The 23687-nt window shown below is 47.3% G+C and overlaps 1 protein-coding gene across 4 annotated transcripts in view; it reads left to right on the plus strand.

The window, feature by feature from the left end:
• LOC124001930 (ral GTPase-activating protein subunit alpha-2-like) overlaps positions 1-23687 on the plus strand; it is a 193369-nt gene that overhangs the window by 95654 nt on the left and 74028 nt on the right. For 2 of the 4 annotated variants that reach the window (XM_046309095.1, XM_046309096.1), the window contains exons 17-33: positions 2360-2509; positions 5144-5266; positions 5549-5634; positions 5766-5856; positions 5940-6113; positions 6551-6709; positions 7006-7199; positions 8813-8911; positions 9024-9179; positions 14576-14704; positions 15086-15214; positions 15389-15447; positions 15689-15797; positions 18411-18521; positions 18641-18709; positions 19008-19145; positions 21441-21621. In XM_046309095.1, coding sequence (XP_046165051.1) covers positions 2360-2509; positions 5144-5266; positions 5549-5634; positions 5766-5856; positions 5940-6113; positions 6551-6709; positions 7006-7199; positions 8813-8911; positions 9024-9179; positions 14576-14704; positions 15086-15214; positions 15389-15447; positions 15689-15797; positions 18411-18521; positions 18641-18709; positions 19008-19145; positions 21441-21621 — 2157 coding nt within the window. The remainder of the gene's footprint in view (positions 1-2359; positions 2510-5143; positions 5267-5548; positions 5635-5765; positions 5857-5939; positions 6114-6550; positions 6710-7005; positions 7200-8812; positions 8912-9023; positions 9180-14575; positions 14705-15085; positions 15215-15388; positions 15448-15688; positions 15798-18410; positions 18522-18640; positions 18710-19007; positions 19146-21440; positions 21622-23687) is intronic. The other 2 variants (XM_046309098.1, XM_046309097.1) reach the window with 2 other exon arrangements.

Here is a 23687-nt window from a genome sequence, read left to right on the forward strand (position 1 = left end):
TCTGTGTCTCTCTCTCTGTGTGTCTCTCTCTCTCTGTTTCTGTCTCTCGGTCTCATTCTCCTTCTGTGTCGCTATCTCCGTGTCGCTCTCTGTCTCTGTCGCTCTCTGTCTCTCTCTGTTTCTCTCTCTTTCTCTGTCGCTGCCTCTCTCTCACTCTGTGTGTGTCTCTCTCTCTCTCTTTCTGTGTCGCTCTCTCTCTTTGTGTCGCTCTTTGTCTCTCACTCTGTCTCTCTCTCTCTCGCTCTCTCACTCTGTCTCTCTCTCTCTTTCTCTCTCATTCTGTGTGTCTCTCTCTCTCTCTGTCTCTCTCTCTCTCACTCTCTCTGTGTCTCTCTCTGTGTGTCTCTCTCTCTCTGTTTCTGTCTCTCGGTCTCATTCTCCTTCTGTGTCGCTCTCTCCGTGTCGCTCTCTGTCTCTGTCGCTCTCTGTCTCTCTCTGTTTCTCTCTCTTTCTCTGTCGCTGCCTCTCTCTCACTCTGTGTGTGTCTCTCTCTCTCTCTTTCTGTGTCGCTCTCTCTCTTTGTGTCGCTCTCTGTCTCTCACACTGTCTCTCTCTCTCTCTCTCTCTCTCTCGCTCTCTCACTCTGTGTGTCTCTCTCTCTCTCTCTCTCTCTCTCTCTCTCTCTCTCTCTTTCTGTGTCGCTCTCTCTCTTTGTGTCGCTCTCTGTCTCTCTCACTCTGTCTCTCTCTCGCTCTCTCTCTCTCGCTCTCTCACTCTGTGTCTCTCTCTCTCTCTCTCTCGCTCTCTCTCTCTCTGTTTCTCTGTGTGTCTGTCTCTCTCTCTCTCTGTGTGTGTGTATGTCTCTCTCTCGGTCTCTCTCTGTGTCTCTCTGTCTATGTCTCTTTGTCTCTCTGTGTGTCTGTCTCTCTGTTAATCTCTCTATCTCCTTAATGACTGATAGTATCTCTGCTCGCTGAAGAGCTTGTTGAGCCTGGACCAGATGTAGTTGAGCCCGAAGGACTCTTAGAAGCTTTGCGTGTGTGTGTGTGTGTGTGTGAGAGAGAATACACATGTGCGTATATCTGCATGCAGACAGAGACTGACATGAATTGCCAACCGCCTCAAATTTGTCCTTTTCTCTCGCCTAATTGGATTTCTCCCAAATTGATCTTCAAACGTCCCGATATCCCTCCCCCTCCACCCTCTTCTCCTTGAGAGCCCACACATCAATCCCTTGGACGTTTTTGATAGTTTCATTAAGAGCGTAATTAATGCTCATTAATATGCATAAACGGATAACAGTAGCGGTCTGTAGCAGAAACTATGCGATCTCCAATTGAAAGAGTAATTAAAGTGTGGTCTAGGCAGAGAATGGAGTCCACCTTATCTTGCAATGCTCTTCTCTTCTTTAAATGATGCCTGAAGTGCTGTCCACACACAATACCCCAATGCCTTATCTTTGAAAACAGTGAAAACTTGTGTATACTCATTTATGCAAATACGTACTTGGCAATGTTTTTCTGATGAGCATTTCCTTCGACAGGATATTGAAAGTAGTGGGAACTAATTAATAGGGTCATATTGCCCTATTGACCGACTATTACCCTTTCAAAACTGGTACCTCTTCTTGTTCTGGAAATAATGTACAATACTGTCATATGTGCTGTACTGTACATTCATTGTATCCCTTTCTACTTGAAATGCTCAAGTCTCCCAGCACTAACTAGCTGCAGTTGCTTTTCTTGTTGTTAATGTATTCAAGGAGATAACATTAGAAACTGTGGAGGGAAATAAGCTGCCTCTACTGCGATGTGCTCAAGCCATTTCTATGTATCCTCTTCTGTCATGTGCCCAAGTGTGTCTCTCAATTGTCATTTTTGAAAGATTTATTTTAGTCAAAAAATAGTATTTTTATGCAACAACAAATGCCTTAGAGCTCTGTGTGTATTTGTTTCGGTGAAGAGCCCTCAAGTATCTAATTAACATGAGAACGAGCCTCAGATTTAGGATTTCTAACATATTCTATTTAGGTTCTAGTTACACTGAAGTCTGTTATTAGTTCTTCATTTCCTGTGTCAGTAACTTCACTGTGCCTGTTCTTTCACTGTTGTTTCACTCTTCTTCACAGGCCTGAAGTTGTGATGCACACAAAAACTTTCTTGCATTTTCAAGTAAATTGACATTAATGAAAATTCAAGTTACACCCACAGATCTCAAATTAGTATTCAGCCCTTAGTGGATTTTTTTCTTCTGTAGTAATATTTACCTTCACTAAGTTATTTCTTACAACAACAAAAGCAGTTTTTTTTTGCCAGTGGTGTCCTGATGTTCTGCATTGAATGGTATTATTGACTTCTCTCTTTTCTCTTCTCTCCCTCCTGCATTCTCTTTCTCTCTCTCTCTTTCTCTGTGATGGAAGCTAAGCGAAGCCAGTCTATCAGCAGCTGTGTCCACCTTTATGAGGCTCTGCCTGCTACTAAAAGTGTTCCTATGCTGCTTCACACTGTGAGCTCTTTCCTGCCTGGTCTTTCCTCCTCTTCTGGTAACTCTTGCTCTCACAGGCTTTCAGGTAAAGTGTTCTGAGAGCTGTCTGTGTGGTGTCCTCCCACCTTCACCCTGTCTGTGTGGTGTCCTCTCAGCTTCACCCTGTCTGTGTGGTGTCCTCTCACCTTCACCCTGTCTGTGTGGTGTCCTCCCACCTTCACCCTGTCTGTGTGGTGTCCTCCCACCTTCACCCTGTCTGTGTGGTGTCCTCCCACCTTCACCCTGTCTGTGTGGTGTCCTCCCATCTTCACCCTGTCTGTGTGGTGTCCTCTCACCTTCACCCTGTCTGTGTGGTGTCCTCTCACCTTCACCCTGTCTGTGTGGTGTCCTCTCACCTTCACCCTGTCTGTGTGGTGTCCTCTCACCTTCACCCTGTCTGTGTGGTGTCCTCCCACAATCACCCTGTCTGTGTGGTGTCCTCTCACCTTCACCCTGTCTGTGTGGTGTCCTCCCACCTTTACCCTGTCTGTGTGGTGTCCTCCCACCTTCACCCTGTCTGTGTGGTGTCCTCTCACCTTCACCCTGTCTGTGTGGTGTCCTCTCACCTTCACCCTGTCTATGTGGTGTCCTCTCACCTTCACCCTGTCTGTGTGGTGTCCTCTCACCTTCACCCTGTCTGTGTGGTGTCCTCCCACCTTCACCCTGTCTGTGTGGTGTCCTCTCAACTTCACCCTATCTGTGTGGTGTCCTCCCACCTTCACCCTGTCTATGTGGTGTCCTCCCATCTTCACCCTGTCTGTGTGGTGTCCTCTCACCTTCACCCTGTCTGTGTGGTGTCCTCCCACCTTCACCCTGTCTGTGTGGTGTCCTCTCACCTTCACCCTGTCTGTGTGGTGTCCTCCCACCTTCACCCTGTCTGTGTGGTGTCCTCTCACCTTCACCCTGTCTGTGTGGTGTCCTCCCACCTTCACCCTGTCTGTGTGGTGTCCTCTCACCTTCACCCTGTCTGTGTGGTGTCCTCCCACCTTCACCCTGTCTGTGTGGTGTCCTCTCACCTTCACCCTGTCTGTGTGGTGTCCTCCCACCTTCACCCTGTCTGTGTGGTGTCCTCCCACCTTCACCCTGTCTGTGTGGTGTCCTCCCACCTTCACCCTGTCTGTGTGGTGTCCTCCCACCTTCACCCTGTCTGTGTGGTGTCCTCTCACCTTCACCCTGTCTGTGTGGTGTCCTCCCACCTTCACCCTGTCTGTGTGGTGTCCTCCCACCTTCACCCTGTCTGTGTGGTGTCCTCCCACCTTCACCCTGTCTGTGTGGTGTCCTCTCACCTTCACCCTGTCTGTGTGGTGTCCTCCCACCTTCACCCTGTCTGTGTGGTGTCCTCCCACCTTCACCCTGTCTGTGTGGTGTCCTCCCACCTTCACCCTGTCTGTGTGGTGTCCTCTCACCTTCACCCTGTCTGTGTGGTGTCCTCCCACCTTCACCCTGTCTGTGTGGTGTCCTCCCACCTTCACCCTGTCTGTGTGGTGTCCTCCCACCTTCACCCTGTCTGTGTGGTGTCCTCTCACCTTCACCCTGTCTGTGTGGTGTCCTCTCACCTTCACCCTGTCTGTGTGGTGTCCTCCCACAATCACCCTGTCTGTGTGGTGTCCTCCCACAATCACCCTGTCTGTGTGGTGTCCTCCCACCTTCACCCTGTCTGTGTGGTGTCCTCTGACCTTCCCCCTGTCTGTGTGGTGTCCTCCCACCTTCGCCCTGCCTGTGTGGTGGCCTTCCCACCTTCGCCCTGTCTGTGTGGTGGCCTCCCACCTTTGCCCTGTCTGTGTGGTGGCCTCCCACCTTTGCCCTGTCTGTGTGGTGGCCTCCCACCTTCGCCCTGTCTGTGTGGTGGCCTCCCACCTTCGCCCTGTCTGTGTGGTGGCCTCCCACCTTCGCCCTGTCTGTGTGGTGGCCTCCCACCTTCGCCCTGTCTGTGTGGTGGCCTCCCACCTTCGCCCTGTCTGTGTGGTGGCCTTCGCCCTGTCTGTGTGGTGGCCTCCCACCTTCGCCCTGCCTGTGTGGTGGCCTCCCACCTTCGCCCTGTCTGTGTGGTGGCCTCCCACCTTTGCCCTGTCTGTGTGGTGGCCTCCCACCTTTGCCCTGTCTGTGTGGTGTCGTCCCACCTTTGCCCTGTCTGTGTGGTGGCCTCCCACCTTCGCCCTGTCTGTGTGGTGGCCTCCCACCTTCGCCCTGTCTGTGTGGTGGCCTCCCACCTTCGCCCTGTCTGTGTGGTGGCCTCCCACCTTTGCCCTGTCTGTGTGGTGGCCTCCCACCTTCGCCCTGTCTGTGTGGTGGCCTCCCACCTTTGCCCTGTCTGTGTGGTGGCCTCCCACCTTTGCCCTGTCTGTCTTTCACTATTTATATGCTGTCTCCAATTCCACTGTCAATGGAGTAGAAAGCCACGTTGTTTTTCACAGCTACATACTAACATTTGGTTTGAAGTGGATAGAAAGTAAAAAGGATGACTGTCTAAAGAATATTCTATACTAGTCTGTTCTAATGTATGTTTTAATGTTTAGAACTATATGTTCCTTTCCCATCTCACTATGTGGCTAAAGCAATGTAATCATTTTAAATTGCCAGAATGCTGTGTGATAGAAAATGATCAGGTGTAGTGTGTATGAGATGAGCCTTGCCTGATGCATTGCTCTAACGCTCTGTGCCCCCTGGTCGTGGTGCTCAGACGTGGAGGAGGGCCAGCTGTCTGAGTGTGGGGGAGACGGAGACCTGGAGTCTGGTGACAGCCCTCTACCACGCAGCAGCAGCACCTCCGACATCACACAGCAACTGTCTGACACCTTCCCAGGTAGGGATACAACAATGGGTGCACAAACACACACAGCATGAGGGCATGTTCTAAAATAGGGCCTTTTAGTTGGCCTGGAGGAGCTATTTAGACTCATGTTAACAATGTATCCATCCATACAGTGATTTATGTGCGTTGAAGCCTACAGGCTAAAACTCATATTTCTGATCCTGCATCTAGAGATGTAGGGATGAGACGAGAAACATATTTATGACCAGAGTAGACTGGCTGTCTGCTATGTGTGTGTGCCCAGTATGATGACAGACACTGTGTGACTTCCAGGCCAGAAGAGAGCGTACTCCCCCAACAACTCCTGTGTCTCCGATGGCAAGACGACAGAAGGGAGGAGAGACGGCGACCCACCCTTGGTGAGTCACACACCTGATGCAAAATCAATGACCCTCTCGCTTTGAATGAGTATTTCTGCAGGGCATCTGTTGCAGTCTGATAGAGGCACCTCTGAAACACCCACTGATGACTTCTCCCTCTGTGCTCCCAGATTCTGATCCGGCGGAGCAGCAGTCCAGCTGAGCTGGACTACCCTGTAGAGGGACACAGCACATACACAAGGCTCCAGCTCCGGGAGAAAAGTGAGAATTTACAGCTGTCTTTCACCCGTCTCACACTTTGTCTCAGAACTATAACATTGACCTCTCTCTCCTTCGCTCGTCAGGTGAGAGTGTGAGCAGCGAGACGTCCAACGGCTACCTGAACGACGCTGACAGCAGCCTGCTGGCCTGGCAGGCGTTTGAGGAGGAGGCAGACTTCCATTCTGCCCAGATAGGGGTCAAAGCAGACACAGAGAGCCAGAGGAACCTGCTGCTCAGCCACAATGAGGCCCTTGCAGGTACTGGACTGGACTGGACTGGACAGGGGGGTACAGGGGTGGCTTCAGGTCTGGGTAAGGTTTCTGGGGGGATTGATGGAGGTTAATGAGGCTTGGCGGGATTGGTTTATGTTGAATGAACACTGTAAACTCAGGTCCAGTAAATTGGTATTCTGTGAGGTTGTATAAATTGTCACGTTCACCTGAGGTGTGTGTCTGCCTGTGGGTGGTGATGGGATTTATCTCAGAGTAGCCTGACCTTTCAGAGGATTAGAATAGTCTTCATAGCCAGCCTCTGTCTGGGAGAAGGTTATCTGCTCTACAGTATCTTCTGGGGGACCACCCCACCTCATCTGTGCTCCTAAATTGATTCAATGTAAATTCACAGCCTCTGTCCTCCTATCCCTGTGCTCCCTTAAGCTCCGCTGTCTCCTCGTTGTCCCCTTGTCTTGTTTTAGGTCCCGAGTGTGCCCTCTCTCCCCACTCCACACCACTGTCTCAGCACCAGCACCCCCCCGCCTCGCCAGCTTTGCTTGTGCACCCTGAGTGCCGGGACTGCCCCCAGCTCCTGGAGGACACCATGCATCAGTCTGTGTTACACATGCCTCAGGACCTGGGTACTGCTACTGTCCCTACTATCTCCCCTAAACACCCTCTTTTAGCCTGCCCTGCCTATCACCCTCTGTGTTCCACTGTTTATCCTATACCCAATCCACACACCCCCATTCCACCCATCATCTTGTTCAGCCGTTTGTGACTCTGATAACTGGGAAAAATCGATCTCTGTGTTGAATCACCTCATTGTCCGAGGTGTGGACAGGCCTAGAGTTGTAGTGTTTTACAATCGAGTTTATACAGTAGTAAATCAGAGTTTTCTCGCTCTATCTTTCTCTCGCCCTCTCTGGCTTTGCAGACAGCAGTGAGTGTCTGACTGATGATGTCAGCATCATTGCAGGCGGGAGCCTAACAGGCTGGCACGCTGACTCAGCCTTTGTGCTCTGGAGGAGGATTCTGGGTATCCTGGGGGATGTCAACAGCATCCGCTGCCCCAGGATCCACGCCAAGGTGTTCAGTTACCTCTACGACCTGTGGCACAAATTGGCTAAGGTAAGCCCAGCCTCCAAACACTCATCGGCCCATGTCATCTATTCAGTCATCTACAGTGGCTTGCGAAAGTATTCACCCCCCTTGGCATTTTTCCTATTTTGTTGCCTATTTTGTTGGGTCGTGGGGGAGGGGGGTTGTATCATTTGATTTACACAACATGCCTACCACTTTGAAGATGCAAAATATTTTAGGGGAAACAAGCAAGAAATAAGACACAAAAAACTGAAAACTTGAGCGTGCATAACTATTCACCACCCCAAAGTCGATACTTTGTTGAGCCACCTTTTGCAGCAGCAGCTACAGCTGCAAGTCTCTTGGGGTATGTCTCTATAAGCTTGGCACATCTAGTCACTGGGATTTTTGCCCATTCTTCAAGGCAAAACTGCTCCAACTCCTTGGATGGGTTCCGCTGGTGTACAGCAATCTTTAAGTCATACCACTGATTCTCAATTGGATTGAGGTCTGGGCTTTGACTAGGCCATTCCAAGACATTTAAATGTTTCCCTTAAACCACTCGAGTGTTGCTTTAGCAGCATGTCATTGTCCTGCTGGAAGGTGAACCTCCGTCCCACTCTCAAATCTCTGGGAGACTGAAACAGGTTTCCCTCAAGAATTCTCGTGTATTTAGCACCATCCATCATTCATTCAATTCTGACCAGTTTCCCAGTCCCTGACAATGGAAAAACATCCCCACAGCATGATGCTGCCACCACCATGCTTCACTGGTGTTCGGTTTGCGCCAGACATAGCGTTTTCCTTGATGGTCAAAGATATAATTTTTAGTCTCATCTGACCAGAGTATCTTCCATATGTTTGCCTTATGGCAAACACCAAATGTGTTTGCTTATTTTTTTCTTTAAGCCACACTTCCATAAAGCCCAGCTCTATGAAGAATACGGCTTAAAGTGGTCCTATGGACAGATACCCCAATTTCCGCTGTTGAGCTTTGCAGCTCCTTCAGGGCTATCTTTGGTCTCTTTGTTGCCTGTCTGATTAATGCCCTCCTTGCCTTGCCTGTTAGTTTTGGTGGGCGGCCCTCTCTTGGCAGGTTTGTTGTGGTGCCATTTTCTTTCCATTTTTTAATAATCGATGAATGGTGCTCCGTGGGATGTTCAAAGTTTCGGATATTTTTTTATAACCCAACCCTGATCTCTACTTCTCCACAACATTGTCCCTGACTTGTTTGGAGAGCGCCTTGGAGAGCGCCATAGTGCCGCTTGCTTGGTGGTGACCCTTGCTTAGTGGTGTTGCAGACTCTGGGGCCTTTCAGAACAGAACAGGTGAATATATATATATATAGTCAGATCATGTGACACTTAGATTGCACACAGGTGAACTTTATTTAACTAATTATTTGACTTCTGAAGGTAATTGGTTGCACCAGATCTTATTTACACTTTTCCTTTTAAATTATTATTTTTTTTAATTTCACTTCACCAATTTGGACTATTTTGTGTATGTCCATTACATGAAATCCAAATCCAAACCCATTTAAATTACAGATTGTAAACGTAACAAAATAGGAAAAACGCCAAAGGGGGTGAATACTTTCGCAAAGGCACTGCATTCGGTAGATTTTAAATCAAGTTAATGCAGTTATGCACTAATTGCAGATCCGGGACAACCTGGGCATCAGTGTGGATAACCAGTCATCTCCTCCCTGCCCTGTCTTCATCCCTCCTCTCAGAATGCTGGCCTCCTGGCTCTTCAAGGTGAGTCAGCTGCTCAGAAGTCCACTGTATCTACACCCATCACCTAACTATCAAAGACATGCATGTGGCTCTCCCTCTCGCCTCCTTTCTCCCTCCCCCCTCTCCCCCACAGGCCACCATGCTGCCATCAGAGTTCAAGATGGGGAAGCTGCAGGCCTATAAACTAATCTGTGAGATGATGACTAAGAACCAGGACGTGCTGCCCAACAGTGACTTCCTGGTTCATCTCTACCAAGTCATGCACAAGGGCTTCACCAGCGAGGACCAGGTAACACATGGACATTTTTGTCAGACACTGTTAGTTTTATACTAAGCAGGTTTCGGCTAATAATACATCTATTCAGTATGAGGGGTCCATGTGAGACAGATATGGCCAAGAGGAAGCCTGACGAAGATCCACAGGGGTCGAAACATTGCCTCTCCTGTTTTCATGTGCTATTCTATGAACCCTGTACTGTAAATGTGGAAACAACTTGATGTAGATTCATGTAACTAAGGCCAGAAAGGGGAGCCATTATCAAACACAAGAGAATGGGACCGCTCTGGGAGTACAGCTTGGGACTGTTGCATTCTGTGGCTGTAGTTTCACTCATAAAAAGTACGATTGCAAAAAAAAGTGGGGAGATCTCAAGGTTTTACTGATAAGTGGGACGGTCCTGATTTCAAATACAAAGGAAAGGCACTCCTGATTGCCAGTCATATGAATATTTTTTTAGATGTACCCTTTATTTAACTAGGCAAGTCAGTTAAGAACAAATACTTATTTACAATGACGGCCTACCGGGGAACTGTAGGTTGGGCAGAATGACAGATTTTTTTCCTTGTCAGCTCAGGGATTTGATCCCGCAACCTTTTGGTTACTGGCCCAACGCTCTAACCACTAGGCTACCTGCTGCCCCGTTCAAAAGTCACATAGAAATGTCCTTGTTTTTTAAAGAATAGCACATTTTTTGTCGATTTTAAAATAACCAAATTTATCTGAATTACAGTGTAGCCAAATTACTATTGTAGCTGGAAACGGCTGATTTTTATTGGAATATCTACATAGGCGTACAGAGGCCCATTATCAACAACCATCACTCCTGTGTTCCAGTGGAACGTTGTGTTAGCTAATCCAAGATTATCATTTTAAAACTAATTGATCATTAGAAAACCTGTTTGCAATTATGTTTGCACAGCTGCAAACTGTTGTTCTGATTAAAAAAGCAATAAAACTGGCTTTTAGACTAGTTGAGTATCTGGATCATCAGCATTTGTGGGTTCAATTACAGGCTCAAAATAGCCAGAAACAAATAACTTTCTTCTGAAACTCATCAGTCTATTCTTGTTCTGAGAGGTGAAGGCTATACCATGCGAGAAATTGGCAAGAAACTGAATATCTCATACAACGCTGTGTACTACTCCCTTCACAATACAATGCAGACTGGCTCTAACCAAGAAAGAAAGAGGAGTGGGTGGCCCTGGTGCACAACTAATCAAGAGGACAAGTACATTAGAGTGTCTAGTTTGAGAAACAGACGACTCACAAGTCCTCAACTGGCAGCTTCATTAAATAGTACCCGCCAAACACCAGTCTCAAAGTCAACATTGAAGAGGCGACTCCGGGATGCCGGCCTTCTAGGCAGAGTTCCTCTGTCCAGTGTCTGTTCTTTTGCCCATCTTAATCTTTTATTTTTATTGGCCAGTCTGAGATATTTCTTTGCAACTCTGCCTATAAGTCCACCTCCTCTTCACTGTTGAAAGTTAAGACTGGTGTTTTAAGGGTACTATTTAATGAAGCTGAAGGGCAGGTTTAAGCTACGGACAACGAACACAATTCCTGGAAACTGAAAATGTCCCAGTTCTTCCATAGCCTGCAATGTCACCCATTGAGCATGTTTGAGATGCTCTGGATCGACGTGTACAACAGCGTATCCAGCAACTTCGCACAGCCATTGAAGAGGAGTGGGACAACATTCAACAGGCCACAATCAACAGCCTGATCAACTCTATGTGAAGGAGGTGTGTCGCGCTGCATGAGGCAGGTGGTGGTCACACCAGATACGGAGTATTTATTGATCCAAGCCCCTTCCTTTATGTAAGGTGTCTGTATTCCCAGTCATGTGAAATCCATAGATTAGGGCCTAATTGATTTATTTCGTGTGACTGATTTCAATAAATGAACTGTAACTCAGTCAAATATTTGAAATTGTTGCGTGTTGCGTTTGTACTTTTGTTCATTATGAAACATTTGAAAAGTAAGTAAACATTTTAATATAAAAAAATAATAGGTTCGTCCCCCAAATGTGGGGGAGTGTAGGTGGGTGAAGAAACCACTAGATGGGGCTATAGCCAAAGGCTTCTCAGCTTTGTTGCATTGTCCATTCGATACAAGAGCATGTTCTTGTCATGTGTTGACATAGGTCCTGCTGATGATGACATTGCTTATGCATTAGCTTTACCCCTTTCACTTGTTCTGGACTAGCTATGGTAAATGTGAGGAATGTTGATGAAGCTGGTGATGTAATATATTGTGCGTAGGTAAGAGTCATCTGGGTTCACGCCAGTGTAGTCTTGCGTTTTTCTAGGCCTCTGCTCAGCTGTCAGCTGGATCTCTCCAGACCTCTTGCTCTGCCTCCTGCCAGCCGGTGGGGATGAGGGCACACTGTTTGAGCATGTTGTCTCCGCTCACTCCAGCATGGTCCTCCTCTATCCAACCACACCCTGCCGCGCCTGCCTGGTTAGCTGGCTGGCTGCTCTAAGAACAGGAGAGGGAGTGAGTTGGAAAGAGATTGGGGGGGGGGGTTGTAAATAAATTATTTCTTTTTTTTCCCCCTGCCCACGGGTTTATATTGCTCCTTGGCAGCACGACAAGCTTATTAGAATGTTTTCCATGTCGTTAAGTAATGTTTGAGCTCCTGCCGTGTATTTGTAATTAATTATGGACTGACTTCTGTCGTGCTCCATTAGTGACACGTTGACCGGAGCTGGAGATGACCGGGGCCAGAGATGACCGGGAGGGAGAGACTGGGGAGGAAGGGGAGCTCACGGGGAATGCGTTGGAGAGAAATGAGGGGGCCGGCCAGGAGGGACAGCGTGGCATTCTCCAGCTTTTGTTGTGCCTAAATATAATATGGGGCCTGGGCCGCCAGTGCTGAGCTGGCTGGGCGCTGGAGCGTGTTCAAATTGCCCGGTGAAAGAGTCCTCATGCCACACAATGGAGGGACAGCCCAGCCGCACGCCTGCTTTACATAACAATGTGCCTCTTACTCCATCCCCCCCTTCCTTCTTCCTCTATCCAACCTCCCCTGCAGTATCCCTCCCAAATCCCTGTATCCCTCCCTGTTCTTCTCTCTTTAGTCTTCTCTGTCCCACTCAAATTCTCCCTGTATATTTTCCCCATTTCTTTGTATTTTAATAGTCTGTCTAGTCTTGAAATGTTCAACAATAACAAAATACTCTGATTATTCAATATTTAAGCACTGCACATGTTTGCAAATATAACATGACAGGGTTTTTTCACTAAAAAGGAGGGGGCTATGAAGGAGGGTACCTCCTCTCCTCCTGGCTGCCAATGTCACTGGTAGTGTCCAGTCTCTCTCTCGCGCGTGCAGTCTACCGAGTCTGCAGCAGCATTACCTTGGCCTTTGCACAATGGCAGTAATCTATTTAATAAGAGTCCTGTTCAGCCTACTGAAAAGTTGTTGCTTGTGCATTAAATGTGCCTTCTAGGGTTGTGTGAGCCCGTCATTAAATATCTCTCTAACACCTGCTCTCCCTGTGCAAACCCATCAGTTTCTTTTCCCCCCTCAATTCATCAGTGAAACAGGGATTGTTTCATCTGTGTTTTTTATTTATTTTTACCTTTACTTTACTAGGCAAGTCAGTTAAGAACAAATTCTTATTTTCAATGACGGCCTAGGAACAGTGGGTTAACTGCCTGTTCAGGGGCAGAACGACAGATTTTGTACCTTGTCAGCTCGGGGATTTGAACTTGCAACCTTTCGGTTACTAGTCCAATGCTCTAACCACTAGGCTACTCTGTGTAACGGCTGCCTGTGGAGAGAGAGGGAAATGTGACAGTTGAGTTGTGCTGCGGTTCAAAACCCAGCGGTTTAGTTGATGATTAAACCCTCCAAAAGCACCTCTCCACCTTGACATAGCCATACAGATCGGCACTACCTATTAACATGCCTGGACTGGGAAAACCCCATTTTTACAAACTGCTTCTGTGATAAGAACTGATAGTAGTGTTATGATGTCACTAATGACCAGTAAATGGGGAAATATTTAATTCCATGTAAGAAATGTGGCTTGTGTGCCTACCAAACACGGCAGAATGAAAGGGTTAAGAAGCCTCCTGTCAGGCTTGTATTAATGCACCTTTTGTTGAACAGAGCAGAGCAGGCCAATCCTACTGCCAACCCTCAGCCCCACCGCACGCAGCAGTGCTCAAATCTCTACTACCACACACTCCTTTCACATCCAGCTCCCTCTACTTACAGGCAGAATGGAAATACTTTGTAGGTTTATTGCTTCCCCGAAAATGCTAACTTCAGGCGATCAGCCGACATTACGCCTCTCAGAGGTCAATTACGTCAGAAATGAGGTTAAAATGGGCCACCAAACCCAACGCTGCCACATCGCTATGTTTTGACTGGTTCCTTATTGCCTATGTTTTTCTATTCCTATTTTGTTTCCCCACTCTGTGTCTACAAAGGCTTCATTTGAGGGGATTCATGTTGGGAGGGGTTGGGGAGGAGTGTGTCGGGTGTTTGCTGAGGTGTACTGGGGGTTTAGGACTCCGTGAGACACAAGGCCTGATTTACACACGTTTACAGCTATCCTATAGGCAGGTGTTCCTGGCCTGGACCTTGGCTGTGTACACACACACACACACACACACACACACACACACACACACACACACACACACACACACACACACACACACACACACACACACACACACACACACACACGCGCGCGCACAGTTAAGCAAACAATCCTCCCCTTATGTAGTTCTATTACATTCTTATCTCAATAATTTCAGTTCACTCCTGGCATTTAAGGCAATGTGAGGTCTTCCACTGCAACCTATTTCAGTTCTTTATTAGACACAGTACTTTATTAATATACCCAATGCATGTTTTCAGTGTACTGTACTTTACTAGCAAGCAGGGTAATGAGATGACGGTCGACCATTATTATTGTGAAGTGGTACATTCTGCCCACGTATACTTAAATCCCTCATCAATAATTATTTAATACTGTGTGTGTGGATAAAAGCGTCTGCTAAATGGCATATATTATTATTATTATTATTATTACCATTCCCCTTCCCTGTGTGATCAACCCATCTGCTGCCTCTTTCTTCCCCTCCCTTTTTCTCCATCCCTCATTCACACTCTCATTTAGTTTTTTGTAAGATATGGACTGTGAAATGCTGTGCTCTCCTGAGTGCACTGTTGTCATATTTGTAGCAATTTGGGATGCACTACTCTGCTATCATTCTTTTCCAGAGCTCAGTGTTTGTCCATTCCCCAAAATACACCCATCACAATATCAGGAATACATGCCACCTGCTTACAAAAGATATGGCTTTATGTTTAAACTAATGCTCATTCAATCCATCCATTGACCTAACCACCATGACCATCTGTGTTTGTGTTCCCTCCCTCTCAGGACGTTCTAAACACAGTGATCCGTTCCTGTTCCCCACGCTTCTTCTACCTGGGCCTGCCTGGCTTCACCATGCTGGTGGGAGACTTCATCACCGCTGCAGCACGCATCCTCAGCCACGACACCGCCGAGGTACACAGACACGCACACAGACACACAGGCAGGCTTACATCAAAGGTGGTGCAATATGTATTCAAATGTATTTAGGATCGTTAAACATATTCTGCTATACTTCATTTAGAAGAATGTACTACACAGTATGCAACTCCATGGAAACAACATATTCAGTGAGTTAAAGGACATAATGCTGCCACTCCTGGGGGCTTTTCTCCTGGAGGCTTTTCTCCTGGAGGCTTTTCTCCTGGAGGCTTTTCTCCTGGAGGCTTTTCACCTGGAGGCTTTTCACCTAGAGGCTTTTCTCCTGGAGGCTTTTCCTTCAAGAGAAATGTTTCATGCAACATAATCAGAGTTCTGTAGTGATGAGACAATGAATGTGTTATTTTCATCTGAAAGGCTCCGAGGATTGACGCACAGACTGTCCTTGGGTCGCTGGTCTGTTTTCCCAACATCTACCTGCAGATTCCTCTACTGCAGACTGTTCCTGGAACTGATAACATCGTCGTCGGGAACGAGGACATTAAGGTATTCAGAGTTCTTACATTTACTTTGTCCTTTCAGTAAATACTCAGACAGCAAACTACTAAAAACATTCTGTAGGAGTTAGAGTTCAAGTATCTTGATGAATAAAATGGATCTTTTGGATGGTAGATGAAGTGGATTGTTCATCATAATATATTCTCTGCCCTCTCCTTTCAGGACTATCTGGTCAACATCTTACTGAAGACGGCACGGAATGAACCCTGTGAGGCAGCCAGGTATGAAAGGGATGGGGATACAGAAGAAGGGTACAGTCGTGTGGAGGGAATGGGACTGATTGGATTCATGTTCAAATTTCAGAGAAATAGTATAATGAAATATAATATTTTATGAATTTGTGTAATGTAAGAAGAAAATGGGAAGGGGGTAATGCAACTTCAGAGATACAACACGAGTAAGAATGTAATTGTTCCCCTAGCGTGCATCAGTATTCTCTCACTGGTCTCCTGTGTGTTCTAGGTGTATAGCTGTGTGTAGTCTGGGCCTGTGGGTATGTGAGGAGCTGATGCAGAATAATATTCACCACCAGGTCAAGGATGCCATCAATGTACTGGGCGTAACACTAAAGGTGAGTGTGTTTATGCATCAGCGTCTATGTGAGTGACAAGGTGCTCAGTTGCGTGACTCCTGTACAGTATGTTTTTGAAGACCTCTGCTCCCCTGTCTATCAGTGGATAGATGCAGAGAGAACCAGTGTTTCCTGAGGGTGGGAAAAGAGAATGTGGTGTAATTTCCAGACCACTCGCTCTCAGTGGATGCAGGCCAATTTAAGCATTTAAGTTTCTTGCTAGTGCAATACCCCTCTAATGGAGCAGTATTCACTGCCCTGCCCAACCTGACGCACACATCCGGCTGGCCCAAAATAAAGGGGATGAGTGGGTGAATGGGGGGAGGGGGGCTTTTCTGAAAGCAGGTGCTGAACTCTCTGGATCTGTCTTTGTGTTGGGCCATTTTTGCAATCCTGCATTGTCTGCTCTTGTTACATGACAATAAGCATTCTGATAGAAAACAGGGGACATTCTATTTCTGTGCCTTGAATTCCAGATCCCCTTTTTAACAACACAACTGGGTCGGCCAATCGGTCCATAAGCTTTAGTTTGAAAGAAAGTTTTTTGCAGAACCAAGACATTTTCATGCCTTTTTCTGTTATGCCAGAGTCCCCATAATAGTTTTATACAATTACTCATCCTACTATGTTGTTGACTTCCCAGAACACCTTGAACCCTGATCTCTCGTGTACTGTCCACTCTCTCTCTCGCACGCTCTCAATTAAATTCAATTCAAGGAGTTTCGTTGGCATTGGAAACATAAACTCAGCAAAAAAATAAACCTTTTTCAGGACCCTGTCTTTCAAAGATAATTAGTAAAAATCAAAATAACTTCACAGATCTTCATTGTAAAGGGTTTAAACACTGTTTCCCATGCTTGTTCAATGAACCATAAACAATTTATGAACATGCACCAGTGGAACGGTCGTTAAGACACTAACAGCTTACAGACGGTAGGCAATTAAGGTCACAGTTGTGAAAACTTAGGACACTAAAAAGGTATTTCTACTGACTGAAAAACACCAAAAAGAAAGATGCTCAGGGTCCCTGCTCATCTGTGTGAACGTGCCTTAGGCATGTTGCAAGGAGGCATGAGGACTGCAGATGTGGCCAGGGCAATAAATTCCAATGTCCGTACTGTGAGATGCCTAAGACAGCACTACATGGAGACAGGACGGACAGCTGATCGCCCTCGCAGTGGCAGACCACGTGTAACAACACCTGCACAGGATCGGTACATCCAAACATCACACCTGCAGAACAGGTACAGGATGGCAACAACAACTGCCTGAGTTACACCAGGAATTTACAATCCCTCCATCAGTGCTCAGACTGTCCGCAATAGACTGTCCGCATCCTAGAGAGCGGATAGACTGAGGGCTGTAGGCCTGTTGTCCTCACCAGACATCACCGGCAACAACGTCGCCGGAGCGGGATCAATTTGGAGGTGGAGGGTCCGTCATGGTCTGAGGCGATGTGTCACAGCAGGCAATCTTAACGTTGTGTGTTACAGGGAAGACATCCTCCTCCCTCATGTGGTACCCTTCCTGCCGGCTCATCCTGACATGACCCTCTAGCATGACAATGCCACCAGCCATACTGCTCGTTCTGTGCGCGATTTCCTGCAAGACCGGAATGTCAGTGTTCTACCATGGCCAACGAAGAGCCTGGATCTCAATCCCATTGAGCACGTCTGGGACCTGTTGGATCGGTGGGTGAGGGCTAGGGCCATTCCCCCCAGAAACTTGCAGGTGCCTTGGTGGAAGAGTGGGGTAACATCTCACAGCAAGAACTGGTAAGTCTGGTGCAGTCCATGAGGAGGAGATGCACTGCAGTACTTAATGCAGCTGGTGGCCACACCAGACACTGACTGCTGCTTTTGACCCCCCCCCCCCACTTTGTTCAGGGACACATTATTCAATTTCTGTTAGTCACATGTGTGTGAACTTGTTCAGTTTATGTCTAAGTTGTTGAATCTTGTTATGTTCATACAAGTATTTACACATGTTAAGTTTGCTGAAAATAAACGCAGTTGACAGTGAGAGGACATTTATTTTTTTGCTGAGTTTGTTAACATTGCCAAAGCAAGTGAAGTAGATAATATACAAAAGTGAAATAAACAATAAAAATGAACAGTAAACATTTCACTCACAGAAGTTCCAAAAGAATAAAGACATTACAAATGTCATGTAATGCATATATACACTAATGTAACGATGTGCAAATGGTTAAAGTACAAAGGGGAAAATAAATAAACATAAATATGGATTGTATTTACAATGGCGTTTGTTCTTCACTAGGTCACAAATCTTGCTGCTATGTTGGCACGCTGTGTCGTATTTCACCCAGTAGATATGGGAGTTTATCAAAATCCGGTTTGTTTTCGAATTCTTTGTGGACCTGTGTAATCTGAGGAAAATATGTATCTCTGATATGATCATACATTTGGCAGGAGATTAGGAAGTGCAGCTCAGTTTCCACCTCATTTTATGGGCAGTTTGCACATATACTGTCTTCTCTTGAGAGCCAGGTCTGCCAACGGCGGCCTTTCTCAATAGCAAGGCTATGCTCATGGAGAAACATCTCTTTTCTGGATTTTGATAATTATTGGGTCTCTCTCTCTCGCTTGTCAGTTTGGGAACAAGGCTGTGGCTCATGTAGCCTGTGACCTGTTCCAGCTCCTCATCTCTCACTGGGAACACCTCCAGAGGCTAGAGCGCTCTCTCCCAAAGAAAATCATTGAGGTAGGATGACACGGCTCCCCCTCAGCTCACCTAACCATCTCCTTTTATCAGACATGCTATCTTCTTTCACTTGAGAAATATATAGAATCAACATGTCCCCTTATTTTTGTCCCATGCAGATCTTTGTGGCTACTATAGCATTTCTGTTGCCGAGCGCAGAGCACTCTGCAGTGGAGGCTGACAAAAAGGTACGGGGAAATTCTAAAGGACCCTTTTTGTCATAGAGGTAGCAAGTGCATTTGCACAGGAATCTTGTTCTATCTGGGCCCTATTTGTGTCTTTTCTCCAGCTCTCTCTCTCTTTTTCTCCCTCCAGCCCTCCCTCCCTGTCCCTCCCTCCAGCCCTCCCTCTCTGTCCCTACCTCACTCCCTCCCTCATCCCCCTCCCTAGCTGTTTTATTGATTATCTTTGCGTACAGTAGGCTTTATTGTGTGTGGAGGGTTCTGGGCTAATGGATAAGGCCTCTCCTCTCTTTGTATGACTCAGCTAATGGTGTCTCTGCTGCTGTGCCTGCTGGACTGGTGTATGGCCATGCCCCTGAGTATGCTGCTGGAGCCCATCACCATGCCCGTGCTGGAGGACTCCACATCCCACAAGGCCCCTCTGCTCGACTACATCTACAGGGTGGGTAACAGAGAGAGAATACAGTACTTTGTCTTACTTCCACCACAGCCCTATTCAGATGTCCTATTCAACATTTATAGTTTGTTCTATGACGCCTTGGAAATTAATTTTCCAATTTTTGTTTCCAGTTTCTACTGTTATGTGAGAATGCCCACCTAACCACCCCACCTGTTTGCTAATACACATGTAATACTCAAAAACATTTATTTATAACAGGTTTAGTTTTTTCTCGTCTTTTATTTTGACCGATTGGGGGTTTGAAACCTTATTTAGAGATGTAAATGCTGAGGAAGAGGCTGCGCATCAGGCCAAATGATTGAGGTGTTATTCATTGGAGGTTTGACAGATGTAGTCAAACAAACACAATCCTTTATATGGATGTCATCCCTGATAAGAAATGGTCAAATTATTTAGATGTTTCGTTGTCCTCGTAATAAGCCTGGAACTACAAGCCTGTCTAGATTTTAATTGAATATTTCTTCAAATGACAGAGACTGCAGCTGCTATCTAGGAATTCAATGTTTGTTGATCAATTGTGCACATAACAGTAAAGTTTATAAAGCTATTCAATACTCAGTCTTTTCAGCTAGGCACTAATTTACATAGCAGTAAACCCCACAAAATGAATAAAGCAATTTGTCTTGTTTATTCATACTTTATTCTGCTTCACTTCTGGATTTGTATCAGATGTTTCCCTGAACAAATCAATGAGCAGATTACACTCAAGTGAGCCATTCATACAATGACGAAGAAAGATGGGACATTTCTGCATCTCTGCTGAGGATTTGAACTTTTTGATGTTTGTGCCTAACAGCACGAGGCTGGTCTGTGTAAAAGGCATGATTGCTCTGGACCTTATTGGTTCGCTGGAGCTCCCACTCCGGCTCCTCCATCTGCTCTCTGCCTCAGCAGCTGCACCTTCCCCTCGCTGTGCGTACGCGTGCGTGAGTGGTCTATTTGCTTGTGTGTGTTTTTGTGCGTCTGTGAGCGAGTGTGCCTCTGTGCACATCTGCACGTATCCATGTTTGTTCGGTGTGTGTTACCTTCCTGGAACTGTTGCTATGTGAGGTGCAGCCACTTAGTTGTCAAGCAAGCCAAAGATGTTTTTTCTCCTCCACAGAGGAACCACTTTGGGGCTTTGGTGTGGCAGCTGGTTGGTTCTGGCCTTTTCACCATAAACTCTAATCCCCCCCCCATGCCCAGAGGACTGTTAGGCATAATAATCCACATACTGTCTGCATTTCCCCACACAATACTGTTTCAGATGACAGAACCTGCGCCTCTCCTCTGAGCCTCAGCCAAGTGTGTATGTGTGTGTGTTGAATGGGATTAGCCATTCATTTACATGGACCAGCCTCCACAAAGGGTTTACCAAGTCCACCCACTCAGTGTAAGAGGCCCCACAGTTTGCTATTGTCTGATATGTCAGGCGTAGCTTCCAAGCACTTCTCTGCTTACAGCACACAGGTGTGTGTGTGTGTGTGTGTGTGTGTGTGTGTGTGTGTGTGTGTGTGTGTGTGTGTGTGTGTGTGTGTGTGTGTGTGTGTGTGTGTGTGTGTGTGTGTGTGTGTGTGTGTGTGTGTGTGTGTGTGTGTGTGTGTGTGTGTGTGTGTGTGTGTGTGGCAACATGAGCAGGGGGATAAAATCTTAATTAAATCAAACAGAGTAAACCTGTCCAATCAGTGTAATCAACTGACCCAGTGGGTCTTATCTAGTCCTGCCAACCCAACGGACTGATGGCGTGCCATCTGTTATGCAGATCGATACACTCATCACAGGAGAAATGGATTAGTGGCAATAAAGAGCTTCTCTTCTCTTAGATGGCCGTCTCACCATGACAAACAGACCATATATTCCTCCTCCGTATGTTCCTGAACCATTCGAAGTGCAATAAGCAAAGCCTCCCTGATTATCTTCCATACTTGCAACCTCTGCATTCGAGATAACTGTATAATTTTCCTCTTACTTAGTAACTTACTTAGTCACTTCACCTGCGTTTCAGATACTGTAAGATCAGTGTTCAGCTATTCAGTGGCTCCCGCTGTTGGTCAATGCCTCCACTGTCGCGTGCTTTAATCTCAGGCAGACTGGGTAGAGTGTCTGTTTGAGTGTGTGATGTACCTCATTTATGAGTCCCATGTGCTCGTTGATGCTGTGCAGCCAGCCATGCAAAGGAACAGTAGCAGTGACTGTATCCAAGGTTACCGCCACATGCAAGATTACCACATTACCACTGTTTTTCTCTTGTAGTTGCTTTAACCCACTAGGTGTTGACTCTTCAATCCTGTTCGGTAGGTGCTTCACTGTTGTATCTCTGGCTCCAACCTGCACACCCAGCAGAGTCACTACCTCCTGAGCCTGTCTGACCTCTCCACTGACTACGACCCCTTCCTCATGCTGGGCCAGGTCAAAAATTCTGAGCCCCCGCCCTCACACACTGCTGCAGACTTTGGCAACCTGCTCACCGTTGCCGAAGGTAAGTAGACCTGAGACCTGACAACTGTCACTGCCCTCACCACTTTCACCAACACAGCAGGAGACAGGATGGGCAGATGAGACGCCACCCATTTAGTACCTGCTGTGTAGGAGATTGTTCTAGGGCTGACAGAGAAATTAAAGGAGGGCTGTGTACGTTTGTGTCTTTGTGCGTTAGAGACGGTGCGTTTGCGCGTTAGAGACGGTGCGTTTGCGCGTTAGAGACGGTGCGTTTGAGCGTTAGAGACGGTGCGTTTGAGCGTTAGAGACGGTGCGTTTGAGCTTTAGAGACGTTGCGTTTCAGCGTTAATGACGGTGCGTTTGAGCGTGAGAAGCGGTGCGTTTGTGCTTTAGAGACGGTGCGTTTGCGCGTTAGAGACGGTGCGTTTGAGCGTTAGAGACGGTGCGTTTGTGCGTTAGAGACGGTGCGTTTGTGCTTTAGAGACGGTGCGTTTGCGCGTTAGAGACGGTGCGTTTGTGCGTTAGACGGTGCGTTTGTGCTTTAGAGACGGTGCATTTGCGCGTTAGAGACGGTGCGTTTGAGCGTTAGAGACGGTGCGTTTGTGCGTTAGAGACGGTGCGTTTGTGCGTTAGAGACGGTGCGTTTGTGCGTTAGAGACGGTGTGTTTGAGCGTTAGAGACGGTGCGTTTCAGCGTTAATGACGGTGCGTTTGTGCTTTAGAGACGGTGCGTTTGTGCTTTAGAGACGGTGCGTTTGCGTTAGAGATGGTGCGTTAGAGACGGTGTGTTTGAGCGTTAGAGACGGTGCGTTTGCGTTAGAGACGGTGCGTTTGAGACGGTGCGTTTCATCTTTAGAGACGGTGCGTTTCAGCGTTAATGACGGTGCGTTTCAGCGTTAATGACGGTGCGTTTGTACGTTAGAGACGGTGCGTTTGCGTTAGAGATGGTGCGTTAGAGACGGTGTGTTTGAGCGTTAGAGACGGTGCGTTTGCGTTAGAGACGGTGCGTTTGCGTTAGAGACGGTGCGTTTGCGCGTTAGAGACGGTGCGTTTGCGCGTTAGAGACGGTGCGTTTGAGCTTTAGAGACGGTGCGTTTGAGCTTTAGAGACGGTGCGTTTGAGCGTTAGAGACGGTGCGTTTGAGCGTTAGAGACGGTGCGTTTGAGCGTTAGAAGCGGTGCGTTTGTGCGTTAGAGACGGTGCGTTTGAGCTTTAGAGACGGTGCGTTTCAGCGTTAATGACGGTGCGTTTCAGCGTTAGAGATGGTGCGTTAGAGACGGTGCGTTTGAGCGTGAGAAGCGGTGCGTTTGTGCTTTAGAGACGGTGCGTTTGTGCGTTAGAGACGGTGCGTTTGAGCGTTAGAGACGGTGCGTTTGTGCATTAGAGACGGTGCGTTTGAGCGTTAGAGACGGTGCGTTTGTGCTTTAGAGACGGTGCGTTTGAGCGTTAGAGACGGTGCGTTTGAGCGTTAGAGACGGTGCGTTTGAGCGTTATAGACGGTGCGTTTGAGCTTTAGAGACGGTGCGTTTGTGCGTTAGAGACGGTGCGTTTGAGCTTTAGAGACGGTGCGTTTGAGCGTTAGAGACGGTGCGTTTGAGCGTTAGAGACGGTGCGTTTGAGCGTTAGAAGCGGTGCGTTTGTGCGTTAGAGACGGTGCGTTTGAGCTTTAGAGACGGTGCGTTTGAGCTTTAGAGACGGTGCGTTTGAGCGTTAGAAGCGGTGCGTTTGAGCGTTAGAAGCGGTGCGTTTGAGCGTTAGAGACGGTGCGTTTGAGCGTTAGAAGCGGTGCGTTTGAGCGTTAGAGACGGTGCGTTTGAGCTTTAGAGACGGTGCGTTTGAGCTTTAGAGACGGTGCGTTTGAGCGTTAGAAGCGGTGCGTTTGAGCGTTAGAAGCGGTGCGTTTGAGCGTTAGAGACGGTGCGTTTGAGCGTGAGAAGCGGTGCGTTTGTGCTTTAGAGACGGTGCGTTTGTGCGTTAGAGACGGTGCGTTTGAGCGTTAGAGACGGTGCGTTTGAGCGTGAGAAGCGGTGCGTTTGAGCGTTAGAGACGGTGCGTTTGTGCGTTAGAGACGGTGCGTTTGAGCGTTAGAGACGGTGCGTTTGTGCTT

This window comes from Oncorhynchus gorbuscha, linkage group LG17 (assembly GCF_021184085.1).
Source record: "Oncorhynchus gorbuscha isolate QuinsamMale2020 ecotype Even-year linkage group LG17, OgorEven_v1.0, whole genome shotgun sequence".
NCBI lineage: Eukaryota > Metazoa > Chordata > Actinopteri > Salmoniformes > Salmonidae > Oncorhynchus > Oncorhynchus gorbuscha.